At 48.9% G+C, this 12,500-nt stretch overlaps 1 protein-coding gene across 3 annotated transcripts in view; it reads right to left on the reverse strand.

Annotated features, from left to right (window-relative positions):
• Nucleotides 1–1,209: 1,209 nt before the first annotated feature.
• Nucleotides 1,210–12,500, reverse strand: part of qkib (QKI, KH domain containing, RNA binding b) — a 60,896-nt gene continuing 49,605 nt past the window's right edge. Inside the window, exons 5-8 of one of the 3 annotated variants that reach the window (XM_030071284.1) lie at nt 9,523–9,610; nt 7,413–7,715; nt 5,100–5,174; nt 1,210–1,755 (exon numbers count right to left, since the gene is read on the reverse strand). In XM_030071284.1, the coding sequence (XP_029927144.1) occupies nt 1,721–1,755; nt 5,100–5,174; nt 7,413–7,715; nt 9,523–9,610 (501 nt within the window). In that variant the 3' untranslated portion in view covers nt 1,210–1,720. Of the gene's footprint in view, nt 1,756–4,786; nt 5,175–7,293; nt 7,716–9,522; nt 9,611–12,500 lie in introns of those variants that run through there. The other 2 variants (XM_030071285.1, XM_030071283.1) reach the window with 2 other exon arrangements.

Consider the following 12,500-nt stretch of genomic DNA (forward strand, 5'->3'; position numbering starts at 1 on the left):
AATGTTCTTGCAGTTTTAGTTTGCATGTGCTCATAAAACTAGTTTTCTGTTTTTGTAAGTTTTTTTGTTGTTTTTGTTTGTTTGTTTGTTTGTTTGTTTTTTACTAATATTTTGGTCATATTTTGGCCTCCACCAAGTAAGGGAGAATCTTTTGGCAGAACGAAGCTCCGCCCCTCCAGGAGAGTTCACACTGACGAACTGCATGCTGGGAGTTTTACTGTGTTGGCGTCCTCTGGTGGAGCGACTGCAGCCCAGGGCGCCACCTGGTGGCTCGTGCTGCTTCATTAGTTTGTTTGACCCTCTGAACAAAAACCCCCTTATTTCTTTTCACACATATATCTATAAATATCTACATCTATAAAAACCTTTTGCTGTAAAGTGTAGGCTACCCATGAAATTAAAAAAAAGAAAACAAACAAAAAATAAAAATGAAATGACACGAAGAGGAAAAGTCAAAGCACGATGAAAAGTTTTAGAATTTTTTCCAGCGAAGAGGTGAGCTCGTGTTTCCAGCTTTGCTTGTCTCAGGTTTGACATTCACACGCCGTGAGCTCGGGAATATTTATCTACATGAGAATCTGCAGATCAAAACTGAGCAGCTTCACTTCTGAGTCTCAGAGGGTCAAAGCAAACAGCACACAGGCTGATGGACAGGTAGACAGGTGGACAGGTGAGCGGCAGGTGAGCGGCAGATGAGCGGCAGATGAGCGGCAGAGTGACAGGTGAGCGGCACGTGAGTGACAGAGCGACAGGTGTGTGGCAGAGTGACAGGTGAGTGACAGAGCGACAGGTGTGTGGCAGAGCGACAGGTGAGCGGCAGGTGAGCGGCAGAGCAGCAGGTGAGCGGCAGAGCGACAGGTGTGTGGCAGAGTGACAGGTGAGTGACAGAGCGACAGGTGTGTGGCAGAGCGACAGGTGAGCGGCAGAGCAGCAGGTGAGCGGCAGAGCGACAGGTGAGCGACAGGTGAGTGGCAGAGCGACAGGTGAGCGGCAGGGAGGAAAAAAGTTCAAATGAAAGCGGCGAGTGAGACGGAGCTGAATCTTAAAGGCGACGAATCAGAAAAGAGGACAAGCAGCATCATCATAAATATTTAGGGCCAAAACAGTTTTGTTGTTGTTGTTGTTGTTGTTTTTATCAATAGAAGTTTTATTGCCTTTTCAATGAATCATTTCTATGTACAACAAACATGGAAATCTTTGCTGTCATGGTACAAAGCAACAAGACATTTTTTTATTATTTTTTGAGCTAAAGAGCGACTACCCACGGCAGGTCGAAGCAGCTAAAGCGCTCAACTCAAAACTCTACGGACAGTTCACAGGACATCATCATCATCATCATCATCATCATCATCATCATAGAAAATGCACTTGCATATAAACACTGGAAAGGTCCTGTTTTCTGTATAAAGCCCTAAAATATATTCAAAAATAGAGGAAAATTTCTAAAGTGGCACTATAAAGCTGCTATGATGCGAATACGTCTTCTCCTACAAACAGCCTCTACAGTCTTCTGGCTATTTCTTTGCAAAATACAAGTAAAATCTGACATTTCATATACATTCCTGCTTTATAGATTTTTGTAATATATGTATTTATATATATATATATATATTTGTATATATATATTTCAAGAAGCTCCATGTAAATACTATTTTCTTTGCAACAGCTAAAAAATAAAAAAGAAGCTTACAGTAAAACATAAAAAACATGTCAAGTGGAATCATTTTTGTGTAAAATGCATGTCCTCGGTCGCAGCTTCAGAATAAACACATTTATTCGTTTCAGATCATCGTCATGAGGTTTGTTTTCCAGGCGTCGCCCCGCCGGCTGCAGAGGAGAGCAACTATGCTGCTTTTTATTTCCTTTCTTTGAGCTCAGTGCAAAATAAGATTTGTGCCGTCGTCTTAATCCAACAGACAGAAAGACACGAGGAAGGTGTGGCTCCTTCACCAGACTGAAAAAAAAAAAAAAACCCAAAAGGAGCTGAGAGGTTTGTCTTTGCTTTTTGAAGGTTCTTCTCTGAAGCAACACAAACAGAGAACACCCAACCAGCTGAGACCCAGGAGCCAGGGCAGGCTTTTATTTTGATGTTTCATTTACGTCTTCCCTTTGTTTCCTTTCACTAATATTGTTAAAAGATGCTACTTTGGTAAAGATGAAACATTTGTGGTGTACAGTGTAGAGTCTTGTTTAAAAAAATAAATACTAAATTAAAAAAGATTTTTAATGACACGAAAGTCAAAGAAAAGTGTCCGTTTTAAAAAAATATATTTTAAGATGAAAATCTGCTCTTTGCAACACAAATGCGTCGGCATCGGCCAAAACAGCAAAATTTTAAAAATATTATTTGTGAAAAATGTTTTTCAGTTTCAGTAAAATATTTTCAGGATAAAAGCCCTGCCCTGGGGGCCCTCAGGGGTCTGGAGTGTCACTCTGAGCTGATGAGGAGCCTCACCTGTCCTGCCTCACCTGTCCTCTCCTCTGCCTCCATCAGAGCTGCACGCTGGCGAACACACAGGTTTACCGGTCGACCCTGAACGCAGCCCGCCCCGCCCGGCGCCGTGCCCCGCCCCCGCCCGGTCCAGTCGGGTCAGCTGTTACGGCGTGCTCAGTGCTGCTGACGCGGGTTTAGACGGGTCAGATCTGTTAAAGGAAGCGAGCGGCGGTCCGGCGCTGCCGCGGCGACAGGCTCCGCCCAGGAACTTTGTGCAATTTGATCAGATTTTTGTTTCATTAATTCTGTGAGTGTTACCTAACCGTTACTTAGTCTGTTGTTCAATACGGATTAAAGTTTGACCTTTTAGTAACAAACTCTCCTAACAGCGTGCGCTTGTTTCATGTGTCCCTGCAGGGTTCCCACGTTCCAGGACTCTTCAAGGTCGTATTCAGTGACCTCTGAACGTGTCGCTGACACGTAAGCAACACGTTAGCGACATGCCAACGGCACGCAAGCGTCGTGTTGTTTCCATGGAAACACCATCTTGATCAAAGTGCTAAACATGTGGAACGTGAGCAAGTAGAACACTTAAAAACATGACGTCATAACTTTTCCAGGATCTCGCTCCTTTTTCCAGGACATTTTTGTCAGTTTTGGAATTTTCCAGGTTTTTCCCGTGGCTGGAAAACTGGGCCCTAACCTTGCAGGTGTTTTCCAGGTTCTCCAGGCTGCGTGGGAACCCTGTTCAAGAACGTCTCTCACCTCGAGAGTCAGGCGGGAAAATAACATTTCTGCTGCTCCTCAGCAACACGCAATGCATTTTGGGAAATCTGTGTATTTTCTGATACTGAAGCAGTGATGTGGAACGGAAACCGTTCATTTCACTCTCCGGATCTTGCCATGTTGTTTTGTTTTGTTGTTTTGTTTGTTTGTGCTAAACATTCAGACTATATTATGGAAGAGGAAGTGGAGCTCCTCCACGTTGTGATAAATGTGATGAAGGTTGTTGAGGCTGAGCAGCAGCAGGAACGTCAGATTCCTCGATAATCGCATCAAACTCTGAACGTTTCATCTCAGACGACTTGATCCTGTGGACCTTCTGTTTGGAAAGTTTTTATCGCCCAGATAGAAACTTCATCTGTCAGTAAATCATGTTCCATACATCCAGTCTACAGTCCAATTACAAAACTGGTGTTTTTAAAACAAGGGATCGAGCCTTTTGGTGCAGAAACACCAACAAAAGGGAAGCCAGTTCAGTGTAAAAAAAAAAAAAAAAAAATCTGAGATGGTAAAAAATAAAAGGTCTGACTTTCCTGCACTTGGTTTCTGCATACAGATAAATACTTTTGAACAAAGCATTAGCTGATGTAGGGAGCTGAGAACTTGAATATTTTAAGACTTAAAGTGGCAATAACAAAGACCTTCTTGCTGATCAGAGCAGGGAAGCTAACACAAGATTTCCTTTCTGTTTTAAGGATCGGCCCGTTATTTGTCATCAACATCATGGCGGATGCATAAAGTCCTCGAAATAACGGAGCAGAACGTAGCAGGATCTCTGTTGGAACGTGGCTGAATGTTTGTGTGTTTGGAGCCTCATTATTCTGTTGTGATCATCAGGAACATGAAGGAACCTACAAACAAACTCTGGGAGGAACCAAAACTGCTTCCGTCCAAGGAGGTGGAGTTCTGACGGAAAGTCGGCAGTTTGCAGGCAGAGGATGTCGGACCACATCCCGAACATACACACACACACACACACACACACACACACACACACACACACACACACGGGGGGTAACATCGAACAGCAGACATCAGTCATGCTGGCCGGCTTTCCCAAAGCCCATCCTGCAGGCCATCCTTCCCTCCGTCCGCTCGCGCCGTTTTCTCGCCTTCAGCTGACTTACAGCATTTTGAATTCAAACTCGGTTCTTCTGTCTTCCGTCTCTGTCTCGGCTTCGTTTGGCTGTTTAAGGAACCAGAACCCAGACGAGGGACCGGCTGACAGGAACGTTCTCAAAATGGAACCAACCCTGCAGCTTCGTTTGGTGTCCAGCTGACAGGAAGCTCCATGTTGGTTTACAAAGAAATAAGAGCGTTTTTACTGGACCACAGTCCTGACGGGCCTTCAGCACAGATCTGTCCGGAAAACATTTGAGAAATCAGGGTTTTCCTAGTTTTAGCATGAATGTCACCAGAAAAACAAGCCAATCAGAATCCGCCCCAGTTTTTTTTCCCAATTGTCATAATAGGGCTTCATCAGGAGTTTTAAATGGACATCAGCCTGGCTATGTGCGGCAGCAGGGAGGAGGGCAGGGCCACCAACACCACCAGCCAATCAGCAGCCAGCAGCTCATTAATAATGAATAAAAGTCTCGAAAAAGGCTTGATAGACTTCTTTCTGTTATCTAAATGTCCCAGCTGTGTGGTTTTTGGACATTTTGTCATATGAAACTGTTTTAAACAACGGTTCATCATCAAAAAATGCCAAAATGACCACACCCCCTCTGGCAGGTTCAGCTCAAGCCTGATTCATCTGGATTTGGAGGCGAGAGACTTTGAGACGGAAAACGGCGTCATCACTGCCGGACGGGTGGACCGGGGTGTGGTGGCGTTGGGAAGGTCGGCCGTGGAGACACACAGCACAGGTGGCCAAACTAACCTCGGTCTGCGGTCACGACCCTTTGGTAAGGATGGACTCGCATGTCATGCCTTCGCACTTTAGCGGCCACCGCACCTGCACCAGGTCGCAAACATCACCACAGTGTTATGGAAGACATCAGGATACGGGACGTCCCGTCCGCATCATCACACAACAGGCTGATACAGGAACATGTACACAAACAAACAAACACCTCTATACAACAACTAGTTACGCAAAAATCATTAGAAAATACATGTTAAGGCACAAAATTATACTCATTTTTCGTAACAAGGTGAAATCTGTGACTTAGTAGCATAAGATGGGCACGGAGCCGCCTTCCGTTACGTGTTGAGTCCTTGTTACAGGTTCACAGGTTTTATTATGCATCTACAGCCACTGAGTGAGGAAGCTGCTAGTCACATGACATCAGGGCGAGCGGGAGCAAGTGCATCGTTCCAGTTATCTTCTTAAATATAATACTGACAGGAGCTGCTCCGTCGCAGGCCGGAGCGCTGAGGCTTGGTCGGCACGTGACAGTAGTACAAACGTCTTCGCCGCTGAAATCACAGCCGCACTCGACTGGGCGGAGCCAAGAGAGCAAAGCCACACAGACGACATGGCAGCTGTTTCCCAGCCGAGCGCGGCGGTCAGACAGACAGTCAGACAGACAGTCAGACAGACAGACAGCTCGGTACCTGAAACGCCTCCATCACAACCGGCTTTCTGGTCTGTTGGGAAACAATTTAGACGGAGAGTCGAATGCAGCGCCCCCTGGTGGAGAGCACCTCAGTTAGCAGCCGATGTGTCACATGTCTGCCAACACGACGCTGTATTCTTAACTGATAACTATTTGCTGTTTTCTTTTTAATGCAAATAATTTAATTTAATGCAAAGTATCTCACAGTAGGAAATACATTTTAAGGGGTTGATTTATCGAGTTTTGCACACAACTGTTTCTCAGTGTAGCAGCTGATTTTCCAGGACGGGTCATGTGACTGGGCATCTGTCTGGAAACACGTCTGTTTCCTGTTCTTGTTTTTTTCCACATGTTTAGCGTTAGGAGCGGCAGCAGGTCACATGACCTCTGAGCTCCTCAAATCACCTTCATACGAGGAAACACCTTTCCAGGTTTGTTATTTTTGTGTTTAAATTGTTGTGAGCAGCCCCGCCGTGTGGAGTCAGGACGCGCTGCACATTCTGTCCACGCAGCCGAGCTCCGAGCTCAGCGAGACCAACATCTGCACCTGAACACGCACACCTGTGCTGCGTCTCACCTGTGTGATAAATCAACCCCCGCAGAGAGAGGGCGCTCTCCGCTGGCAGCCCGCCACTTCCTGTTTCTGTACTGAGAGGCTGAACATGTAAACGTGCCGCCATGTTGCTGTCATGTGGCTCCGCCTGCAGGGGGCGCCATGCACACTGCAACAAGACTGTGTGTGTGTGTGTGTGTGTGTGATGGCCAGTGTAAACCTCAGTAGTAAGACAGCTGTCTGTCTGTCTGTCTGTCTGTCTGACTGTCTGGCTGCTCGGCTCAGCGTTTCATGGCGTCTTAAGACTCAAAAGAAGGCCGCTATGGAGAAAATATGTGTGTGTGTGTGTGTGTGTGTGTGTGTGTGTGTGTGTGTGTGTGTTGGCAGGCCTTGGAAAAGTTCAGACAGAGAGAGAGAGAGAGGGTGAACACGTCCTCGCTCGGCCCGTCTTCCTCCTGTTCACAAAGTCCATGTCCGCTAACACGGCAGCCAATCAGGTTGCCTCACCCGCTTAGAGTGAGAACCAATCAAAGGAGGCGTCTGACAATAGGCCACGCCCCCCTGTTGTGTTGGCAGTTCAGTTTTTTTTACAAACTCAAGCTTCAGTCTTTGTGGAGGAGGCATTTCCCATGATGCCATCCTGTCAGCGTCTTAACGAGGTCGGGCAGAGGCGGGGGGGGGGGGTAGTGGGCAGGTGATGGGGGTGGGGGTGGAGGAGGGGGGGGTTGGGGGGGGGGGGGTAGTGTGGCATTTTCAGACGCCGCCAAATTATTTGGTATTTACAGAAACAAGAAAAGCCAATCTCTCTCTCTCTCTCTCTCTCTCTCTCTGTCGGGCGTCCTCTGGGTGGGTGTGGCACCTGGCAAAGGAGGAGGTGGGCGGGGTTAACTCTGAGGAGGTGTGGCATGCAGCGGGCTGGAGGGGGGAGGGGTTGGGGTTGGTTGGGGGGGCTTTCTTTCTGTTTAGGAGGCGTGTCTGAGGAGCAGCGTGGGGGCGGGGCTCCACTGGCCATGGGGGTGGTGATGGGGGTGCTGGTGGGGCGTGGGGGGGCAGTCGCAGGGGCAGGGCGGGGCGGGCTTACCTAGCACCCCACTGGAGTCCAGGGGGTATTCCAAGATGGAGGCCGGCGCCGCCAGAGCGTACGGGTATTCGTATGGCGTTGCGTAGATCAGGCCGGACTCGGCGCCCGGGGGGACGAGCGCAGCCGCGCCCGGGTGGGGCGCCCCGTTCGGCAGCACCGTCTGGATCTGACGAATCAGTGGCATGAGGGCGGGGCCAGCGGGGGCGGGAGTGCGCAAGGCGGTGGGCGGGGCCAGGACGGGGGCGGGGCCAGGTATAAGGCGAGGAGTCTGAGAAGAAGCTGCAAGAGAGAAGGCAAGGGCGGCTGGAGTGAGAAAAGAGAGAGAGAGAGAGAAGGAGACAAGGAGACAAGGAGAGGAGACAGGGAGAAGAGGGGAGGAAACAAGGAGACAGGGAGAGGAGGGGAGGAGGTGAAGGAGGAGAAACAGTTAGTATCAGGCTTCCGTTAGAGCAGCTAGCAGTTAGCAGTTAGCATACAGTCTGTCTCACACACACACACACACAGACACACACACACAGACACACACACACAGACACACACACACAGACACACACACACACTCACACATTAGGGTGTTTTTTGCCTGTTAATTGGCTGAGTAGCTCCTGCAGGCTAACGATGCTACCTCGTTAAGTCAGCATGTCCAGGATTCCTGTGTAAACTCTGTAGCTGCAGGCCGCAGGCCCTGGCCCCGCCCACAGGGACTCAGCGACCAATGAGGAGAGTCGCTCAGTTAGAACAGCCAGTCTCTGAACTGCAGCTGTGGTCTTTTGTGCTCAGTCAGATTAATTAATCTGAGAGACTAAATGCTAAATCTGTAGCTCCTTAGTCCAGGACTAAACCCAGTCCAGATCCCAGGAGCCAGGAGCCACACTCAGGATGCAGGTCAGCACTGTGAAACAAGACTGGAACAAACTGGTCTCAGACCAGGCCTAACTGTAGTCCTGGTCTAACTGTAGACCAGGTCTAACCTTAGGCCAGGCCTAACTGTAGTCCAGGTCTAACTGCAGTCCAGGTCTAACCTCAGACCAGGTCTACCTGTAGTTCAGGTTTAACTATAGTCCAGGTCTAACCTCAGACTTGGTCTAACTGTAGTCCAGGTCTAACCTCAGACTTGGTCTAACCTCAGACCAGGTCTAACTGTAGTCCAGGTCTAACATCAGACTTGGTCTAACCTCAGACCAGGTCTAACTGTAGTCAGGTCTAACCTCAGACCAAGTCTAACTATAGTCCAGGTCTAACTGCAGTCCAGGTCTAACTGTAGTCCAGGTCTAACTATAGTCCAGGTCTAACTGCAGTCCAGGTCTAACTGTAGTCCAGGTCTAACATCAGACTTGGTCTAACCTCAGACCAGGTCTAACTGTAGTCAGGTCTAACCTCAGACGAGGTCTAACTGTAGTCAAGGTCTAACCTCAGACCAGGTCTAACTGTAGTCCAGGTCTAACTGTAGTCCAGGTCTACCTGTAGTTCAGGTCTAACCTCAGACCAGGTCTAACTATAGTCCAGGTCTAACTGCAGTCCAGGTCTAACTGTAGTCCAGGTCTAACTATAGTCTAGGTCTAACTGCAGTCCAGGTCTAACTGTAGTCCAGGTCTAACTATAGTCTAGGTCTAACTGCAGTCCAGGTCTAACTGTAGTCCAGGTCTACCTGTAGTTCAGGTCTAACCTCAGACCAGGTCTAACTGTAGTCCAGGTCTAACCTCAGATCAGGTCTAATTGTAGTCCAGGTCTAACCTCAGGCCAGGTCTACCTGTAGCTCCAAGGGGGATTAGGACTTTGTAAACTGGCTGAGTCTCGGCCTTAAAGCACCTCCAGGTCTGAGGTCAGCCTCGGTTCACCTGGAACTTATGATCCAGGTCCAGTTAGACCTGGTTTTGGTTCATGTCTTCACACTGCAGCTCAGTTCTGACAGAACATCAGGAGAACCTCAGGACCTCAGACAGGATCCAGATCACATGACCCAGAGGAACCGCTGTGATGTCACTCTGTGCGACATCATGTGGTCACACACACACACACACACACACAAACACACACACACACACACACTCACACACACACACACACACACACACACACACACACACACACACACAGCTGAGAGCCTTACGGGACTTGATGTTGGCGTCGCGGTACGTCCCGTTCAGGATGGCCAACTCCATCAGCTGCATCTTCTTCAGACTGTCTTCCCCCTCCGCCTGCAACACACACACACACACACACACACACACACACACACACACACACACATAGCACCACATCTTAATTTCTGCAGCTTCATTACTTCATGGTCTCAAATGAACACCACACACACACACACACACAGTCCTACAGAGGCCCACACTGTTACACACACACTAGTACACAGTGTACAGTATGACAGAATGTAATGCTGCATACTACCACAAAGTACTGCATACTACCACAAAGTACTGCAATGTAATACACAGAACCACGCAGTACCGCACAGACAGTAAGTGTGTACTGCACTACACTGAAGTTGTACTGCAGTTTGAGCTGTGGTCCTGTTAGTGGCGCTGTGATGTCATCCCACACACACACACACACACACACACACACACACCTCCTGGTCCAGAGCCAGGGAGTCGCCTTCCTCATCCTCTCCTCCCCTTCCCGACTCTGTCCAGTGTGTGTGTGTGTGTGTGTGTGTGTGTTTGTGTGTGTGTGTGTGTGGACAGCTGTACGCTCCAGGAGAGGAAACATTCCTGGAGAGAGCGAGTGGTGGAGAGACGGAGAGAGAGAGGAGTCACTCTGTGGGAAATGTTCTGGGTGTGTTTGGAATCCAGACTGGGGTGGAGCAGAGGGGCGGGGCAGAGGGGGCGGGGCGGAGGGGGCGGGGCAGAGGGGGTGGAGCCAGACAGTTACAACCTGAGGTCAAACCACAAAGTTCACTAAAACACTGAAATAACTAATTGACCAATCAGAGAGAGAAGGGAGTGTGTGTGCGTGTGTGTGTGTGTGTGTGTGTGTGTGTGTGTGTGTGTGTGTGTGTGTGCGTTGACACGGCCAACACAGCTGGTATAACACACACACGCACACACACACACACAGACTGTCACAGTGTCACATGTGTTACTGGCTCTTAATCCAGTCCATATGTTAATTAGGACAGTTTTAATTGGTCTGTCTGCGTTAATTGGATGATGAGCTCATTAATATGCAAACGAGCTGCAGCTCCTGTCAGGTGCTAGAGGGACGGGGCTCCACTTTGAGGTCATCTTCACCTCCACACCTGCTGGAAATGTGTTAGGGTTAGAACATCTGCTCACAGCTGGAGGAGATGAGCTGCATCACCGCTCAGCAGCCAATCAGGACGCAGCGCCACACATCAGCACGTCGTCCTGACGAGCCGCCGCTCAGACGCCGACCCACAGCAGCCATGCGCTTTCAGCACGCCACCGGCTGCGTGCTGCGTTCTGCGTTCTGCGTTCTGCTCAGCCTGAGGGCCCTTACAGGAACTGATCAGCGTGATGTCAGTGTTGCCTGCAGTGTTGCCTCAGAAGTTACACACCCACATTTAGTGTGGGTTGCTAGGCAACAGAAATTATTTACTTTAAGTTCCATTTTATATCACACACACACACACACACACACACACACACACACACACACACACACACACACAGGGGCGCACATCCGACTCCACCACTGGGGGGGTCAAGTCCTTACTTTCTCCAAAGAGGGGGGTCACCATATTAACCATGACCAATATGAATGCACACGTCAGCGGTCTGCCCCTGTGTGGCCGCTGCTCCAGGGCAGGGACACAGAAACACCTGAACCTGGGGGCCACTTTAGGAAAATGACATGGAGCCAGGGGCCAGTTGACAAAATGACAACATTAATGATACTTGATTACTTCTCTCTTTCATTTGTTTTATTTTCACCAAACGCATCAAAAGGTGCAGTGATAGTCTTTTATGGTTTGGCTTTTCATTTCTATCATGTCCACAACACAGTTTGTAATCAAATGAATTTGCCACATTTTTCCATAATATTGAATAATTCTGAAAGTGCAGTTTGCACATTCAAAGGGTTTGGGCTGATGTCACTTACAGAGCTGTAGGGACAAACCATTTAGCAGGAGACACGGGGGGTGCTACTTTAAGAATCCTTTCAGAAGTGTCGTGTTTATGTGAGAAATTATTTCAAAAGTGTACACACACACACACACACACACACACACACACACACACACACACGTTTTTTTTTCTCTAACTCATGGATGGGAGGGATATCTTTGAAAAGTGGAGGGGACGTCTCTTAAAAGTGGGGGGGACACTGACCACTTGACCCCCCCGGGATTTGCACCAATGCACACACACACACACACACACACACACACACACACACACACACACACACAGGTTACCCAGGCTGCAGTGGAAATCCTCACAATAACAGGATGACTCTGTTATGTAAGACTTTACTACAGAGTGTGTGTGTGTGTGTGTGTGTGTGTGTGTGTCCTTTGTCTTCACGACAGCAAGACAATGACCAATGATCTGTGTGTGTGTGTGTGTGTGTGTGTGTGTGTGTGTCTATAATTACCCAGCAGGTTATTCTGGGCTTGGCTCTGGGTGTGGAACGCTCCTTCCTGACAGGACAGGACGCGAACTCTGAGTGTGTGTGTGTGTGTGTGTGTGTGTGTGTGTGTGTGTGTGTGTGTGTGGACTCTGGTATAATAAAGTTCACACGGTCACTGCAGGGTCTCGTGGTGCGTTCCGGTGCCTCTGCAGCAGGACTGGACAGATCTTCCTTCAGCTGCTCTGTGGATTTGAACCAACAACCTGTGACCTCCCCAGTGCCCAGCCTCTCCCGAGCCCCCCCCCCCGGCCCCTCCCCAGCCCGTCCCAGCCCCTCCTGAGCCCCTCCTGAGCACGGTGCTGCATTCAGGTGCTGCTGGAAACATAAGAACTAGCAGCTGAACAGCAGAAAGAAAGAAACTGACAAATACGACCAAATAAATAATATGTGAGGGAATACTGTGTTTCTATGTCGATCGCCCAGACAGAGAGGGAGAGAGAGAGAGAGTGAGAGAGGGAGGGGGGGGAGAGAGAGAGAGAG

The sequence above is a fragment of the Myripristis murdjan genome, chromosome 15, assembly GCF_902150065.1.
Source record: "Myripristis murdjan chromosome 15, fMyrMur1.1, whole genome shotgun sequence".
Lineage (NCBI taxonomy): Eukaryota > Metazoa > Chordata > Actinopteri > Holocentriformes > Holocentridae > Myripristis > Myripristis murdjan.